The sequence below is a fragment of the Typopeltis vanoorti genome, chromosome 2 (assembly GCF_054136105.1).
Source record: "Typopeltis vanoorti isolate ZY-2024b chromosome 2, IOZ_Tvanoo_1.0, whole genome shotgun sequence".
In the NCBI taxonomy this organism is placed as follows: Eukaryota; Metazoa; Arthropoda; class Arachnida; order Uropygi; family Thelyphonidae; genus Typopeltis; species Typopeltis vanoorti.
This window is the reverse complement of record NC_143550.1, coordinates 100,262,977-100,281,123: the sequence shown is the minus strand read 5'-3', so window position 1 is coordinate 100,281,123 and position 18,147 is coordinate 100,262,977. Positions and strand designations below refer to the sequence as shown.

General features: G+C 34.1%; 1 protein-coding gene across 1 annotated transcript in view; it reads left to right on the top strand.

The window, feature by feature from the left end:
- LOC150109288 (calmegin-like) overlaps positions 1 to 18,147 on the top strand; it is a 394,668-nt gene that overhangs the window by 59,315 nt on the left and 317,206 nt on the right. The window contains exons 4-5 of the mRNA XM_090412401.1: positions 4,876 to 4,934; positions 14,114 to 14,178. Coding sequence (XP_090268527.1) covers positions 4,876 to 4,934; positions 14,114 to 14,178 — 124 coding nt within the window. The remainder of the gene's footprint in view (positions 1 to 4,875; positions 4,935 to 14,113; positions 14,179 to 18,147) is intronic.

The following is an 18,147-nucleotide window of genomic DNA, read 5'->3' as shown; positions in this document are numbered from 1 at the left end:
TAGAGCAGGTGCAAATACTCAACAAGAAAATTATATTTGATCAGACAAAGTTTGCACACAATGTATTTTTAAGACTAGTCTACTTATATATAGAGGCTGCTGACTTTACATACATTGCCTTAGTATTCCATAATGCAAATCACTTTCAGTGCATGTGTATATAGGCAGGAACATTGAAAACATTGGCTGCCTCTTGAATGTGGAACCTACAAACTAAACGTGTTAGCTATTTAGGGAAGATAGCAAATTAAATATGATAATAGACAAAAGCAAAGCTATATTACATGGAGTTGAGTGAATAAATTTATATATTTATATGGAATAAGAGTGAAGTTAGTCAAAACACTAAACTGGTTGTACACAAGGCAGTGTTCAAACCAGTTTTAACTTATGAATCTGAGAGATGATTTTGAGTCTTCCGAGAAATATTAGGGAAGAGAACAGGTGGCATCAATGGCAGAAGCATGAAAAAATGAAGATATATTATGAAGGCACTTAGCATTGTTAGCATTCAGTAATGTGTGAACAGAGCTCATCTAAGATGGTATGGTCAGTGAGCAGAATGGGAAAGGAAAAATCAGGAAAATAGGTATTGGATGGCAGGAAAAGGGCCCAGAGGAAGATCAATATCTAGGTGGATTGATGCAGTTAGAGGTGCATTAGAAGACTAGAATTCAAGATCGAACTTGCAGTCTTGACAGTTAATAGTGATTTTGTGGAAAATTGTTGATAGGAAGTTTCATTCAAAATATCATTCAGTGTCTTTAAATTCATTTAAATGTGGATTGTTTGATGAACAAGATTTTCTGAAGTTTTCCTATGCTCGGAACCTTATTTTCTATATTGTGAAGTCTCATTTTTTTTACAGTGAAATTAGTTCTTTTTTATGGTGTCTCAGGCCTCAATGACAAACCCTGCATGCAGTCGTATTTTGCAAATTGCTTTTGATTCTTTACCAGAACTATTAATAGCAAAATGCAAACACTTGATTCGTTTTGTGACAACCTATTTTTGAACTACTAAAACTAAAAAATGAGAATAAAATGAAAGAAGGCCCTTTGTTTAAGATGCCTGAAGAATGATAACTTTATTTTCTTTTCTGTCATTTAAATAAAACATGAAATACTCAACTTTTTATTTAAAGTACCTGCCTGACTAGTCTTATCATTTAATTCCAGGGACATCCATTTTAAATGGATGTCCCAGTAAGAATCAATGCATTATTGATCCCATGGGATTTTAGTGGCTAGAGAGGAAAATGATAGTTTTCATTTTGTGCCTGTGGTCCCACAGAAGGTTCTACTAAGGTAGAAGTGGAGGAATTTTTTGATGCTTTAGAAAAAGCAACTGACACAATGGAAAAGGAAAAGTTGGGGATCTAAATAGTAGAGTAAGAAATGATTGTCAGACATACAAAAATATTTTGAGAAAATTTGGAGAAAAGAGCAAAGCTAATAATAATGTCCTGAGCAGAAATCGAACAGGCAAATACCTGTTGGTTTTCTGCTCAGGACATGGACTGGCTATTACTAACACCATGTTTCAACATAAAAATGTGCACAAATTCACATGGAGAGAAGAGGCAAGGAATAAGAAAAGTCTCATTGACTATGTTATTGTTGATAGTAATGTTTTCTCCCTGGTGCAGGACACCAGAGTGTACAGAGGATTTGAAATTGGAAGTGATCACTATTGTTACACCTGATATCTTGAGAATATAATATTCTCAGTTATCATGGTGTAACATGAAAAATAAATAACATAAATAAAAACCCCTGCATAAAAGGAATAATTTAATTAATATAATATTCTTGCATCCAGTGTAAATTGAGTAAATTGTAAAGGTCTGTTGTTTAGTTAAGATAACAAAAGAAAAGAATGTATTAAGATGTATTATGACTAAACAAGGAATTTGTATTAAATAAGTAGCTAACTAAGAATTAATATAGTAATGCGATTAAGAATGAAAGAGTTAAGTACATAAGTGGAAAAGAATGAGTCATGGAATACGCTATGTGAGAGGCTACAGATTAAGCATTAAGTAGAATTCTGAGAAAGGTATTTGAAAGGGGTTAAGATAGAGGCTAACAAGAGAAATAATGGAATATCGCTTAGGGCCTGTACCCGGATAGAAACTTCGTTGCGAGTTGCCGATCAAATGACGTATGGCGGCAAAATGCTACCCAATTGGTAGACAGACGGAAAACAAGTAGGAGGCGGGAAAAAGAAGTAAGAAAGGGCGCCGTTAGGGGAGCAGCTATAAAAGGGTTGGTAACCCCTCCTTCGAGGCTCAGAAGAAAGGTAGGCTCTTTTGGTTTTTGGAGAAGACGTTTAGATAGTCAAGGAGGCTTGAGGCCTTATTGCCTTTTGCGAGAGGAGAAGAAACGTTTGGATAGTCGCGACGGTTTTAGTTTGGTTTTCTAGTGGATTTCCCGGTGTTCCTGAGTGGAGAGATATGGCTTATATCCTCATGCCACAACAAGGAATTGAAGGTGAGCGGGAAAGCTATTCCCATATTCCTATGTAGAAAGCGAAATATACCATAGTCATAGGAAGTTGTGAAAATATCGATGTCCTCGTTTCGGATGGTACAGCTGATTGCGCAGATGTTTATATAGCCCTGAATTGCAAGAAGTTATGCAAACAAGTTCGTTCAGTAGAAGGTAAAGGCCCATAAGTGAAGCTAAAGAAAGGTATTGTGAATTTTGTCTTATGTTAACTAGAAGTTGTTTGTGATAAGTACCATTGTCATAATACAGAACTGTTAAAGTGATTAGGGAGAAATTATAATAGGACTTTAGAATTTGATAGACAGTGTTAAAAGTAAGCTAGCTAGTGTTGATAATTTGTGAATAATTAATTATCCTAAGAATCTTGAGTGCCTACTACATTGTAAAAGGAAAGTTAATGACATAGTTGTGTGTTAATGAAGTAAATGGTTTTGTTAATGTTGAGTTTGATTAGTGTAAATTGAGTAATCAAGTAGCCTGAGGAATTTGAATGCCTAGTGTGATGTGTAGAGAATCGGAATTTGTCATAAGTATGTGCTAGAGTAGTTAATGATTTTGTTAGTGTACTTGAAGTTGAATAATCTAATAATGTGTGGTGATCTAATTTTTCCATGTTAAGTGAATTCATGTTTTGTATGAAATTTTGTGGCGGCATGATCGTAGTAACTTTTGTCGAATCACAGCCCAACTACTTGTATTAAGCTAATTTTAGTGTGTAAGTAATTTAGTTGAGTATTTTGATATGTACCATGTTTAGAGAAATAATAAACCTTTTATTTAATGATAAAAAAGTTGTCTGATATTGCTAATCCAATGCACCACTTAGAAACATTCGAGCCTAACCACGCGGGAAATGAATGTTAAGAAACGGGAAGTTTAAGGAATTAATGTTGAGTAACAAGGAATAGTGTCACGACTGCAATAGTTACACTTTCAGATATTTGAGTTCTTTTTCTCTGTTTATGTATAAAATATCTTAAACTAAATATCCCAAAGGGTGCAGTTAAAATACAAATACTAGGGATACTATGGGGAACAATAGCTCAGATATTGGTAGAAATTTTGGTGATGTCTTGAAAGTAGAAGTTAGGAGAATATAGACGAAGGCAGTTTGTAAGACAAACAAAATCATAAGATAGGGACATAACACTATTTAGTCTTGAGCAGGATAAAATTAAATTTCATATTGAAAAGAATAACATTAAAGAAAGTTTTAAAGCGAATAAAAGTTGAGCAGTTCTCAGATGTGAACTGTATACTAAAATACACAAAGATTATTGAAGAAAAAATGAAAGAGTTTGATAACAGGAACCAAACCTTGGAGATTCAGTGACAAGAAAACCCTGATTGATTCAGCCAGAGAGGCATGTGGTGACATTGTCTGCACCAACTAAAGTTTTGCACACAGGCGCCGGATGCTACTGGCATGCCCCTGCTTACACTACTACTACTAACCACACTTTTACTCAACTTCCATGGATGATCTTGTTTTGTCCACTCTAGCTGAATCCTGAAACATTTACTCTTCATCAACCATATAAAAACCCTTCAAGTAACTTAAATGTTTCTATCATATTCCCTCGTTTTCATCTATCAATGAACTACTGCAATCCACACACTCTCAATCTATCCTCATTTAAACCCAAATTTCATTTGTGAAACCGAATTTATGATTGGAATGTGGAATGCTGGTCATTATATCAATGTGGTGGCCAAATCAAGATTCTACAGCAAGAACTAGCACTATAAATGGTCCATCATTGGTATATGTGAGACAAAATGGCCAAAATCTGGAGAATTACAACATGCAAACATCTTTCTTTACTCAGGTGCTCCAGGAGGAAAGCAAGAAGAAATTGTTTCTTGATCCAAAAGAATATTAAGCTGTGTTGCAGAGTTTAAATCTGTGAGTGGCCAACTTCCAGGAGTAAGGTTAAAGGCTAAATTGCTAAATGTCTATTATATATAGATGCTGTTGTCCCACACTGCTAATAATGGGGGGGGGGATAAAGGTTTGCAGTTGCTAAGACTTACAGTATTATAGTTTTCCAACCTTTCATGTGTGTGTGTGGAAATCGCATAAAAAATTATGGGTAAAATAAACTTTCCTATGTTTGCTACTCATAATCACAGGCAGCTTCTTGGTATTTGCTTGCCATATTGCCTCTTACAAAATGTGGCTTTAAAAGCAGGAAAAATGAGTTGGTACTTGTCATCTGTCTTAACATCAGATGCATCTGCACACATCTCTTGGGAAATGAGAATGTTTTTATTAATTGTGTGGTCCTTAGATTAAGTATTCCTTGCCACTCTTCTTTAAGAAATGCCTTGGAAGTAACATATAGTTGATAATGATTTCTTATAGATGGATTTTATCTGAAGCAAAGAAGGATGGAGAAGATGACTCCATTGCAAAGTATAATGGTAAGTATTTTACATTTTTATGTATAAGACAAATGCATAATGCTTTAGAGATATTTCCTCTGTTTTAAAAAAATAAATATGAAGTTCATTAAAAGAGAAAATTTAATCAATTAAAAAATGTCAACTACTGTATTTGTGTGGTATTTGATTGTCATTTTTGGAATTGGTCCCATTCACATTTCGCTGTGAACAAAATAATTTCCCTCATCATCCAAACAAATCAAACTGAGCACAACATTCCAAAATCATTTTCACATCCACTTTACAAACAACCACTGCATAAATTCCAACATAAACAATGTTACTCACTACTTAGACATCCAAACCATGCCTCCTTCTCTTAACAGAAACCCAAATTGCATCTACATCAACCACAGTTCACCTCCAATGCCCAAATTACGAGGATGGTCTGAAACGTTCTTGGCCTAAAAATGAAAAAACAAATTTATAATTTCAAAATTATTTTTCAACATAATCTCTCTTAAGACTAATACATTTATTCCAGCGATGCTCCAGCGCCATTATGCCGTCCCCTGTAGTGATTCTCAGTAAGATCTGCAATACTCCTCTATAGCTGCAATAACCTCTTGATTCGAAGAAAAATGCTGACCTCTACTTCTGACCTCTACCTCTACTTTGAGGAAGATCCACTTACTTTAATCTTTTCTATAAGGCCTTATCAGCCAATTCTTCTTATTTTATGAAGATATGAAGTTCAGAAATAAAATGACCATGGGGTCCTTTCATTTCTGACCTTACAACTATGCCCTCTCTATAAACCTTACCATAATTCTTCTATAATCTACTCTTTCCCCATTCAATATACCCTATTCCTCCTATGGGTTTAAATTTGGAAGAAGGCTAGTTCAGAAGCCTTAGGGTAGCAGCCCTACCACTGAACTATTCCATTGTCAGGCTAGTCCCCTGACACGGAGAAAATAATTCTACTGGTAAGCCGACAGAAAAAGATAATCGGATTGAATCTATGGAAAATGACCCTGGAATTGAAAAAGTAAAACAAAAATGGAAACGACAAAATATAATACACATAGCAAACTGGAATGTAAGAGGAATAGCATATAAAGAAATAGAATTAGGCCAACATAATTAAATGAAACTAACAACTATTAAATGAAAGAAATTTTAAAATAGCAGTAATCACTGAAACAAAAAAGAAATTAAAAGGAACTATGAGAACCGAAAATTTGAATGTGATATACAGTGGAGTTGACAGTGACCAAAGAGCACAAGCAGGAGTCATGATTTGGATTCATAACTCCCTCTCCAAACAGTTAAAACATTATAAATTATGGAATGAAAGAATAATAGAAGCTAGAATAAAAATAGATAGAGGCTATTTAACAATAATTGGTTTATATGCCCCAGAAGAAGGAAGAGAACAGGATAATATTGATTTTTATAATCAGCTACAAAACATATACAATAAAATAACTAAAAATGATTATGTAATTTTAGCAGGAGACTTAAATGCAAGAATTGGAAACATGAAAATTAATAATAATATAGGAATACATGGAGAACATACTCTAAACAGGAATGGTAAAAAATTGATTGACTTTGTGGTTTATAATAACCTAAAAATAACGAATTCCTTCTATAAACATAAAGACATACATAAATATACTTGGGCAGCAAGAGGATGGAAATCAGTATTAGATTATTTTATATTAAATGAAAAGCATCAAAATTTTCACTATATGTTAGAGTTCACAGAGGAGATGAAATAAGCAGTGACCACTTCCTTGTTAAAATAAAATTAAGATTACCACCTAAATGGCTACAAGTAACAAGAACAGAAAGAAAATTCGAAACATTTGTTTATAAAACTAGTATATTGAAGGACACAAATGTACAATGGCTATATGAACAAAGAATTAACCAATATCTAGATAAAATAAAACAAAATGTAGAAATAGAATGGCTTAATATAAAAATGATACTAAATGCAGCAGCAAATGAAAGCTTAGGAAAGACCAAAAAATTCAATAAAAGATAAAAACTGAAGATCTGGGACGATACAATGAAAGAAATAATCAAAAAGAAAAAAGAAGCCTATCACAAATGGTTAAGCAGTAAAAGATTAGAAGATGAAATAGAATATAAAAGAATAAGAGCCATAGTAAAAGAGAAGTCAGAAAAAGACATAGTATCATGGAACAAATTTGTCTCTAATTTAGAACATGATTTATATAAAATAAGACCCAATGTATATAAGATTTTGAAATACTTAAATGCAGATACCAAAGAAAACATAAAATTAAACACCAAATTGAAATTGGAAGAATTTCTAAATTACTACACAGAATTGTGGACAGACAAATATTTTAAAAAAGACAACTGGCAAATAATTAACGAAAATGAAAAGAGGCAGTGAAGAAAAAGAAGAAAGCATACCAAAAGTTCCTGTCAAATAAGTCAGCTTGTGCTGTTAGAGAATATAGAGACAAATGCAAGAATGCTAAACACTGTGTAAAACTAGCTAAACAAAAGTCATGGGAGGACTTTGGCAAGAATATAGAAAATAAATATCAAGAAGGTGGCAAAATATTCTGGAGGTTGTTGAAGAAGCTTAAGAATGGAGGAAAGAGTGCTGTAAAAGGAATTAGAGATGATAAAGGTGACATGAAAACGGGAGAAAAAGATATCCTTGAAGTATGGAGTAATTACTTTGAAAAACTGTTAAATGAAACAAGCAGTGATGACAGCACAGTGGTAAAAAAACACTGACCAGGCATGCAATCAGGAATACATATCCATACTTGAAGTAGAAAAAGCCATCAAAGGCTTGAAATATGGAAAGGCAGCAGGAGTAGATGATATTTGACCAGAAATGCTGAAGTATGGTGGTATAAGAGTCTTACAGTGGCTGCACTGCATAGTTCAGAAAGCCTGGACAGAGGGACGAATTCCTGATGATTGGAGTAGAGCTCTCATAGTACCCATATATAAAAAGGGAAATAAAACTGAATGTGAGAATTACAGAGGTATTTCCCTACTGAGTGTTCCTGGCAAGATCTATGCAAGTATACTTGAGAAACGGTTGAGAAGAATTGTGGAAGAAAAGCTAGGTGAAGAACAAGCTGGATTCAGGCCAAATAGAGGCTGTCAGGATCAGATCTTCACTTTACGACAAATAGTTGAGAAAGCATGGGAATATAACAAAGATCTGTATTTAAGTTTTGTCGATCTGGAAAAGGCATATGACAAGGTGCCAAGAGAGAAGCTATTCAATACCGCTGCAGTTATATGGTGTCAATGGGGCATTATATCAAGCAATACTTAGTCTTTACTTGAGTTGTAAGTCAGCAGTTAGAATTGAAGGAAGTACAGGAAGATGGTTTAATGTTAAATCTGGTGTGAGACAAGGATGTACATTATCCCCTCTGTTATTCATTATCTATATGGATCACATTATGAAGGAAAGTGGTATTAAACATGATATCAAAATTGGAGATGTTAATGTCAGCTCTTTGCTTTATGCGGATGATGTTATACTTCTAAATAAATCCGCTACAAGTCTGCAAGATTCTCTGACTAAATTGAATAGCTGTTGTAATAGATATGGTATGAAGGTCAGCAATAAAAAGACAAAGACAATGAAAATAGGCAGAATCTTAGAAAATGTCAACTGTGTTGTGAATGGAGAACCTGTGGAACAAGTAAAATATTTCAGCTATTTAGGCACGATTTTTACTGAAGATGGTAAATTAAATATAGAAATAGACAACAGAATCAGCAAAGCTGGTATGGTGGGAAGTCAATTGAATAAATTCATATGGAATAAGAGAGAAATTAGTCGGAACACTAAATTAGCTGTATACAAGACAGTGTTCAAACCAGTTTTAACTTATGGATCTGAGAGCTGGGTCAGAAGTAAAACACTTGACCAAAGACTAGAGACCACAGATATGAGAGTCCTGAGAAAAATTATAGGCGTGAACAGATGGCATCAATGGCAGTATCATATTAAAAACGATGATATTAGGAAAGAACTTGACATTGTCAGCATCCAGGAATACGTTAGCAGAGCTAATCTCAGGTGGTATGGTCACTTAAACAGAATGGGCGAGGAAAGATTAGCAAAACGAGTGTTCTCTGCCAGGTTGGCAGCAAAACGACCCAGAGGAAGACCAAGATATAGGTGGATTGATACGGTACAAAGTGCTTTAGATGATAGAAATATAAGATCTGATAATGTTGGAGTCTTGACAAGTAACAGACTGATTTGGAGGAAAATTGTAGATAGGAAATTAATAATGATGTAATTTTTTTCATGTAGTACTATCATATCCTGTACACCCCTTGAGGGTACATGGCAGGAATTTGATGATGATGATGAAATGAAAAGGAAATAACTAAAGAAGAATTAGAAATCACCCTGAAAGAAACAAGAAACAGAAAATCATCTGGAGAAGATAAGATAGGTTCAGAACTATATAAATATGCAGAAACAAGATTCAAAGATAGATTCTTATTATTTTTAAATAAAATTTATTCAACTGGTATCTCCCCAATAGAATGAAAAAAAAAACAGTTGTGATTCCTATCTTTAAAAAAGGTAATAGAGATGACCCTGAAAACTATAGAGGTATCAGTATACTAAATTCCTGTTACAAAATATATACCAGAATCTTAAATAGCAAACTAATGAAATATTCCAAAAACTTTATTTTAGAAGTACAGAATGGATTTAGAAAAGGACGATCATGTATAGACCCGCCCTTTTGCCCAAAATTAATAATAGAGAAAAGAAGGGAATACAATTTAGAAACACATATTGCATTTATTGACTTTGAAAAAGCATTTGAATGCTTTTTCAAAGTTAAAAGAAACATATTTTTTTTTAATATTTAACATATTAAAAGAAAGACAAATACCAAATAATATCCTAAAAGCTATTACAAGTATATATGAAAATAATCAAATACAAATAAGATTAAATCACGAGCTTATCATATACGAGAGAGAGAAACCAAGGAGTCCGACAGGGATGTCTCCTCTCAGCAACTCTTTTTAATATTTACTTAAATGAAATAATAATAAAATGGAATAAAAATATACATCAAGGAATTAAACTTTCTCCTACAGTGAACTTAACCATCCTCCACTGTATAGCTCTTTTTTTGAGCATATGGATAATGCCGAGTTTCTGGAATATGTGGTGAGAGGAGTCGAAATGGAGGTAGCATCCAGTGTTAGTAGGTTTTCTATATACCGACAGGTTGATGCTATTGTCAGTTTGTCTCTTAATAAGGACGTCTAGGAATGGAAGTTTATTATCTTTTTCTAGTTCCAATGTGAACTTGATAGTGTTGTGGAAGCCATTAATTTTGTTTAGATAATCTATTAATTCTTCTTTTTTATGATTCCAAATGATGAAGATGTTGTCAACATCTAAACCAAGTTTAGGTATGTTGACGACAAAAAAATTGCATCAGGAATCATTTTTTTTAATGTATTTGTAACATGCATTACTATTTTAAAATATATATAGGTACATCACTGATTTTCCAGCACCCTTGGCCAGAGTCTTGCCAGTTAACCTTTTTGCTGGACCAACCAAGCTCATGGACCTAGAAACTTAAATATTGAATACAAATTAAATGTGATTTAAGTGATTAAATGGATCATTAATATAAATCGCATTTAATTTGTATTCCATATTTTCAATACTGGTTCTAACACAATTCTGTCATTTGCTTTTATGATTCAGAACAATGTAATTTTAGAACCGTATGGTGATGAACAACAAATGTTTCATCCACTTAGTCAGCTTTTCTTTGTTAAGCTTATATTTGCGAGCTGTATCAAAGCAGGTTCTGTAACACTTTGTTCACTCAAGCAACACAAGAACTTCTTTCTCCTTTCCTTTGATACATCCTAACATTTTAGGACGTATCAAAGATAGGCCACAACTTATGCCAGCATTTCTTTACTTCTAGTCATAAGCATTGAACCAAAGCACTTTTTTCATGTTAAATTTTTCAGTAGGTGTCTATTCGAGCTTGAGTATTAGATAAGGGATGTATGGTTTTGTGATAAATATACTGTATAAACATTTTTCTTAGCTGTGAGGGTAAGCTGAACATTTCTCCAGAATGAGAAGAATTTTGCAATCTTCTGGAAGGCTTTAGATGTGCAGTGTGCTCTGGCTTCAGGCGCTTTTTTTATGAACTATTCTAACATAATCTCAGTGGTAATCCAGCCATTTTTTTTTCTTCTGTATATTATTTTAATGCCTTTCAAGGACTTAGTGCATTTAGTTTTTTTCTATATCATTTGAACATCCTAAGGCAGAACTATCCTTATATTGTCTGAATCCTGTGGGGGCCTTTCTTTGTCCTCCATCTTTCACCATATAAAAAAGTCACACTCACACTAAGTGAGCATGTGCGAATTATTTAATCTGATCTGTAGTTGCTCATTGAACTAGTTGGGTAGTTGCAGGAATTTCAACTGACCTCATAACTTTGTCTGGACTAAAAGAGGTGTTGGACCATCTATTGCTGGCAAAGTGGTGGTGTACCTGTATTTGTACATTAAATCAGAAATATGTATAAATATGAATAATATGTTAATATGAAAGGGACTTCTGTCTTATTCCTCATTAAAAAAAAAACAAAAAAAAACATTTTTTCCCTGTATTATTTTTGATGATACCTAAATTTCCAGACAATTTGAGATTTCTCTTCTCATCAAACCTCTCCTGGCATAAACACATTGCAACCATTGCATCCTCAGCTTGAAAAAACTAGGATTTCTCTTTTGCTCAAGATGCTACTTCACCCCTGAACAGCTGTTAACATTATACAAATCACAAATCCTCCCACTTATTGAATACTGCTTTCACATATGGGGTGGGGTCCCTATAAGCTCCCTCAAAATGTTCTCAATACAGAGGAGAGCAGTTAGACTTATTAATGACCCATCTCTTACCAATTCACTGCACACACACACTTTCACACAGAAGTTTGGTTTCCAGTATATGTATGTTCTACAAATATTTCTACAGGAAATTCACCTGAAACATCAATAATTCCCCCACTTAATACTAAGCTCGTTGGAACATGTTCATCTGCTCAACAGTGCACCATGAAACAAACAGAACAAGTTTCTTTTCCTCTTCCTTCATCTCTGCAGCTGCTATATTGTGGAAGAGTCTTCTCCTTACAAATCAAATGTAAATAAGTTTCTCCTTTCTCAACAGCCACTACCCATATACGGTACTAATGTACTATAGGTTGATCAGCCAACCTCTCATGTATGGGCTCGACATAAAAAAAAATAGTCAAAAAGTAATTAAAAAAATTATAATATAGTGATTGCGTGGTCATGTATTGGTCACCTGTCTGCTACTCTGAAAGTTTTCTTCATTGATTTGATATTTCTTTATATCAAATCAAATGAAGAATCAATCAATTGTTATATAAAAAAAAATCAGTGTATTGCAGAATATATTTAAACTAGTCTTAGATAAGTCACACTTTTAATCTAAAAAAAATATCATTCACTGTGATTTAGAGCATGCTAAATGATAAGATCATCTGACCTTGGGAGCAGGAGGGGGGAGGGTTCTCCCATCAGTCATTTGACTGTATTTTATATCTTTGCTTGCATATGTTTATTGGGCCACACAGTTTACAATAATAAATTTTCCTTGGTAAGTATGTCTAGTAGAATTTTTGCATTTTGAAACATGAAATCAATATTAGCAAAATATTTATTTTGTGGTTTTGGGTAAATATTTATTAATGCTATTAAAAAAAAATTCCATGTTTGGTTACTCTCAAATGATCAGTTGCTTATCAGAAATGGGGAATTAAACAGAGCTTCTTGGGAGCTTCAAAATTACCTTTTTTTAAAATTTATTTTTTTAATTATTAGATTTACACTTAGCTGGATAATTAGCTATCAGTTGCATATTGCATCTATCTACTTTGAAACAGTGGATGAAGTCATGATAATGCTTATGAAAAGTAAATGCTTGTTTTTGCCATGTAATGTGACTGTTTCTTGAAAGGTAAAATGCTGGGGACTTGTTGTTTCACCCTTGCTATGAATGCCCAGGTATTGTACTACTTCATTTTCTTCAGGGTATTGTGGGTCATGGTTGGAAAACTTTGAAAAACAACTGCTCTACATCATTCTAGAGTACAGTATTTGCTGTTGAAAAAAGAAAATAACACAGCTATTTGCAGAGAATTTGCAACAAAGTACCAGTCAGTTTGCTAATTTTATTTCTAGTATTCAGTTTAAGGTGGATTTTTAGTGTTAGTAATATGTCAAGCTCCTGTCTAGTGTTATAACTAAACATAGTTGACTTGCACTATAGTGAACTTGTCAGGATGATAGAAGTATTTTGTTATAGTTGGATAGTTTGCTATGACAAAAGAAATTCACTACAGCATTATATCAATTGGACTTTGGTTACGACTTTTCAGTTGTATGTCATACTGAGTTTGGTATAGCGGTATTGGTTACAGTAGGAGTTGACTGTAGATTGGAGTTAACATGTGAACACTTGTAAAGCACATATCTTTGCTTTTCTATGATGGGAAATATTGAAAACCTAATCAAACTTCAACAAAAAGATGTTTCTAGAAAGACATTATTCTTCTTACACAGCCATCCTTTGAAACACAAAAAAAAAAACAGATTTTTCATCAGTGCATCTTGGTATTAAATGAGATAGTTAAATATGATCGCTTAAGGTTTGATTGAATAGATTACACTCTTGGATTTGTCTGCCATTAGCATCCACTAATAAAGTAGGATATAGAAGGAAACATTACTGTTCATTAACTTCACATTAAATGCATTAGTTTCTGAACTTGAAACATTTTGTTACAGTATATTTAGTTTCAATTACTGAAACAATTGTCAATTTTAACTGGGATAGAAATGCTTTTTTTGATCCTAATAACTTGTTGGGGGATGCAGGGAGAACAGGTTAAAGTTATACAGTTTGATGCTTAGTAATTTAGAGTTCAGTAAGTAAAGAAATATTTCTTTGTAATGTACAAAACAGAAAATTAAAACATACTTAAAAAAATCAGTATGTTTCCATGTATTCAGTTATTTGGAGAAGCTGTTTGTAAATGCTTTTTGCTGACAGGTTCTGTTAAGTATTACTACTAATGTCTAATCTGCTTTATTAGGTAAATGGGATGTAGAACAAGCACAGAAAAATGCATTAAATGGTGACCTGGGTCTAGTGCTAAAGGTAACTTCAAACATTTTTGTTAATTTCTTAATATATTGTATTTTTATCCATATACTTTATTTACCACTTGTTCCGAATTTTTATTGAACACTGATCATAGGTAATTAACACTTTCCTTAACTTCTTTGGAAAGGAGGCAGGTGATCATCATTCATTGAAACACTGCCACCTTGCTTATTGGATGCATTAAGTAGCAGATGCCCTGTTTGGTCTCTAGAGCAGGGGATTCCAGCATTTATTCCCTTGCCTCTTTTATATGTGTTGTATAGATAGATACTCTAAGTCAGACATTCTGTGGATATTCAGGACTTACTCCAAGTGTGTACAGGTCTGCCACATCAGGAGACTTCCTGATTATCTGATGGCTAATTCTGCTACCACTTACACTGCCATATCATTCTTGGAGGGGGGGGGGACAGGATGATGTGATATATGAGAGAATTGCTATCAAGATCACATAGCATGTAGACAGGACTCTATATGTGTGACATGTCTAAGTCTCCTTTAAGACCAGCATAAGAAAATCAAATTATGCTGCTGTAGTTAAAGAAAACAAACTTTAAACCAATACACTTACAAAAAATATAAGCAAAAATCCTTATTGAAAAAATCTCTTCCACATCTATTTCACCAACATTCAAGGCATAAATATAAATGATAGGAGATTAGTAAAGCATAAATTTAGTTATGTAGGTGTCATAATGTCTTGCATACTTTGAAGGTACATATCAGAAGTTAATGATAAATTATGATTGATTACTCAGATATTTCTGTTCTATTATATAAGCAGCTATTCGTGGAGAAAAATTTATTTTTGCACAGCTTCATGAGTATCAGGTTAATATTATACAGGTATCCCTCGATTAATGGGGTTAATTAATCCCTTGATGTTACCGCTTTAATCAAATCTAATAATCAATGGTAAAAAGTACAATTCATCCCTGATCGATTACTGTACTAATAGTTCGTTTTATATGGTACTCTTTTAGGAAAGATAAAAAATGAATGCCAAGTAAATGTTTAATAAATACTTGTACATTCATTAGTTACTGCAATTTTTTTTTAATCAAAAGAAGTTATAAAGAGTTGTTTGAACAGTTTTAGTTTTTTTCTTATCCCATAAATTCTACGATAACAAGCAAAATGACTCTCCAGACCTCGGCAAACAAGCATTCTTCAATTAACATCTGGACCATATCCATTACTTGCTGCTTAAGTGATTCTGAACTGCGAAATATTCCATCCAGTTCTTTGACTGTTATTTCCTTTGCAACCTCATCTTCACATTCCATTTGTTCGTTGTCTTCATATGTGCATTGTTCAATTTCAAGAAGATCATTGTCACTGAAATCTTTTGAATTTGAATCCAATAATTCTTTAACATCTTCTGCATCAACACCATTAAAACCGAGGTCTTCGCCAATTGCAACGATTTCTTTGACCACGTTGATCACAGGATTTTGAAAACAACCTAAGTCATTAGCGCATTCTGGCAGAAGGTTTTTCCAAGCAGCTTTCATGCAACTAGAAGACACTTGCTCTCACGAGTCATGAATGTTCTCAATTGCATGTTTAATGTTAAATTTTTTCCAAAATTCGTGGAGTGTAATCGCATTTTCTCCCATTGTTGTTTCTACTGCCTTTAAGAATGTCTTTTTAAGAAAATAGGCTTTGTAAGTTGCAATGACTCCCATGTCCATAGGTTGTAACAATGATGTTGTATTTGGTGGGAAAAATAAAACTTGCACATTCTCACACAGATCATTAAGAGAATTTGCGTGGTAAATTTAAAGCCGCGTTGATCAAAACTCTTGCTGCGTATATCAAGGGATTGCCGCAATTAATTTCGCCGTGATAATCAAATCTGCGTTAAGCAAAACTGCATTAAGCAAGGGATACCTGTACTGAGTTAGCCAAATTCATACCTAATTTCAGGTTTTTCCTCCCAGAAACTTGGGCTTTACATCCTGCCAAACAAGTAAACTAACCAGAACACACAATTTACATAATACATTAACCTTAGTTGCTTTGGCCATGATCCAAATCAATCAACTAATATTATAGGATCTGATGCAGATGACTCCTGTGGGATATCTATCCTATATATTAGATGCCCCTTTGAATGTGTTGCTCATATCCTAAAGAAATTTCATCTTACAACCACCAAATTTCTTGAGATTAGTGTAGTTGCTTAAGGCAGAAGCAGATTCGGTGAAGTCTTTCATATTTATATTTGCTGTGATGGAGTAAAGTGGCTTCCTTCCAGCATGTTGTATAGTTTTTTTGTCCATAGTATGGTCAGCAAGTCCTGAGTGGCTGTAGTGATGGAAAATGGATATAGTCCTTGTGTTCAGCAATTCTGATGTTAGCAGTCCTGCCTGTTTCACCATAGTAGAATAGTTTACAACTATAAGTGACCTGATAAACATATGACAGGTCTAAGGACCGTTTCTGGTCTTTGGAATGGATAAGGGATGTTAATTTTTTTATATGGTTTGTAACTGGTTGTAAGTTCTTGTAAGCTTTTCAGATGTGGTTTGTATATATGGAATAGTGAGATCTTTGGTGTAGTCTGTTCTGGAGATTGGGAGGGGTGTGTGTTGGTTTAGGATTTTAATATTTTTTTAAATATGGTAGGAATTGTAGCCATTGGCTAAGAAAGTTTTGTGAATGTGGTTAAATTCAGTGGAGAGAGAGCAGAGTCATCTGAACTAATTAATTTAGCACTGTTTTATAACTTTTTAATAATTCCAAAATGTTAATGAGGAGGGAAGGGATGAATGCAAATGTATCTACCAGTGTGTGTGTGTGTGTGGGGGGGGTTCTGTAAATAGTGGATCCCTAGGATTCTCTGTTTACAGAATTGGGGGGGGGGCTATGCCCCCTGGCTCCTACAGCGGCCAACTCCCCTGTGTTCCAGAATGGTAGGCTGGTTCCCCTTGAATTCTGATGACCTGAATTTTGAAGACTCGAAGGGGGGGGCAGCTTCTTCAATTAGTGATGCTACACAAGTTAAATTGATCATCAAATTCTAAATTTAAATCACTACCTTTCATTCACTCTCTCAGTCTTAAATAAATTTTAATATTCTACTTCAAAGTATCAGCAATTCAATGTCTCAATAACTCAATACATATTACATTTAAGATTACAATTCATTTTTAACATTAATGCACTTTAACACATTCTTCAAACTCTCTCAGAACAAACATAACAGAATCTCTATCTGGTTGAAAGTTCCTAGAGTTCATTTCAAGAAAACATAGTCATTTTTTTCAGATTTAAACTTTTCACTGTTTCTTCTAATACAAATTTCGCTCTCTTAAATGTTAGTCAATCTCAAAAGGGCTAGATTAAGTGAGGGTACTTATCTATTCTTTTTCTTCGGTTTCCTGCCATCCTTCGTCCTTTGTCTCGAATCTGGTTGTCTCGATTTTTAACACCACGTGGGTTGCACATGCTCGCTTGGGCTGGACACTATACTTCTGCCTAGGTTTTACGTAGATGAACTTCTCACTACAGCCTGCGGTAATCTTGCCGACTCTACTACGGTGTCATACTGAACTCTGTCGTAAGTCAGCCCTCAAATATGAGAGCTGAACCGCGAAGAACTCTTGGAGCACATGGAAAGAAAACTCAGGAACAAGAAAAAATGGGGGTCATTTACTTCCGTGTTGCGGGTTTTATTCGCTCTCCTAGAGCCCCACCTTTCCGAGTTTGAAATTTCTCATTGTTTCACCCATTGGTCTCCGTTCGGGTGACTTCACCAATTTACATACGGGACTTCTTGGTTCGGGAAACGTATGCGTCATTGTGCCTTCTAAGATGTAATGCCCGCGGATATTTCTCTGATCTTACAGTATTTAGGGTGATCTTTGCCCTATGTCGTTGAATAGTTCGCATTCTTTCACTTGCATTATTTCATTAACAATTCCTCTTATTTTGCCTTTTTTTCTGACTTGCATTTAT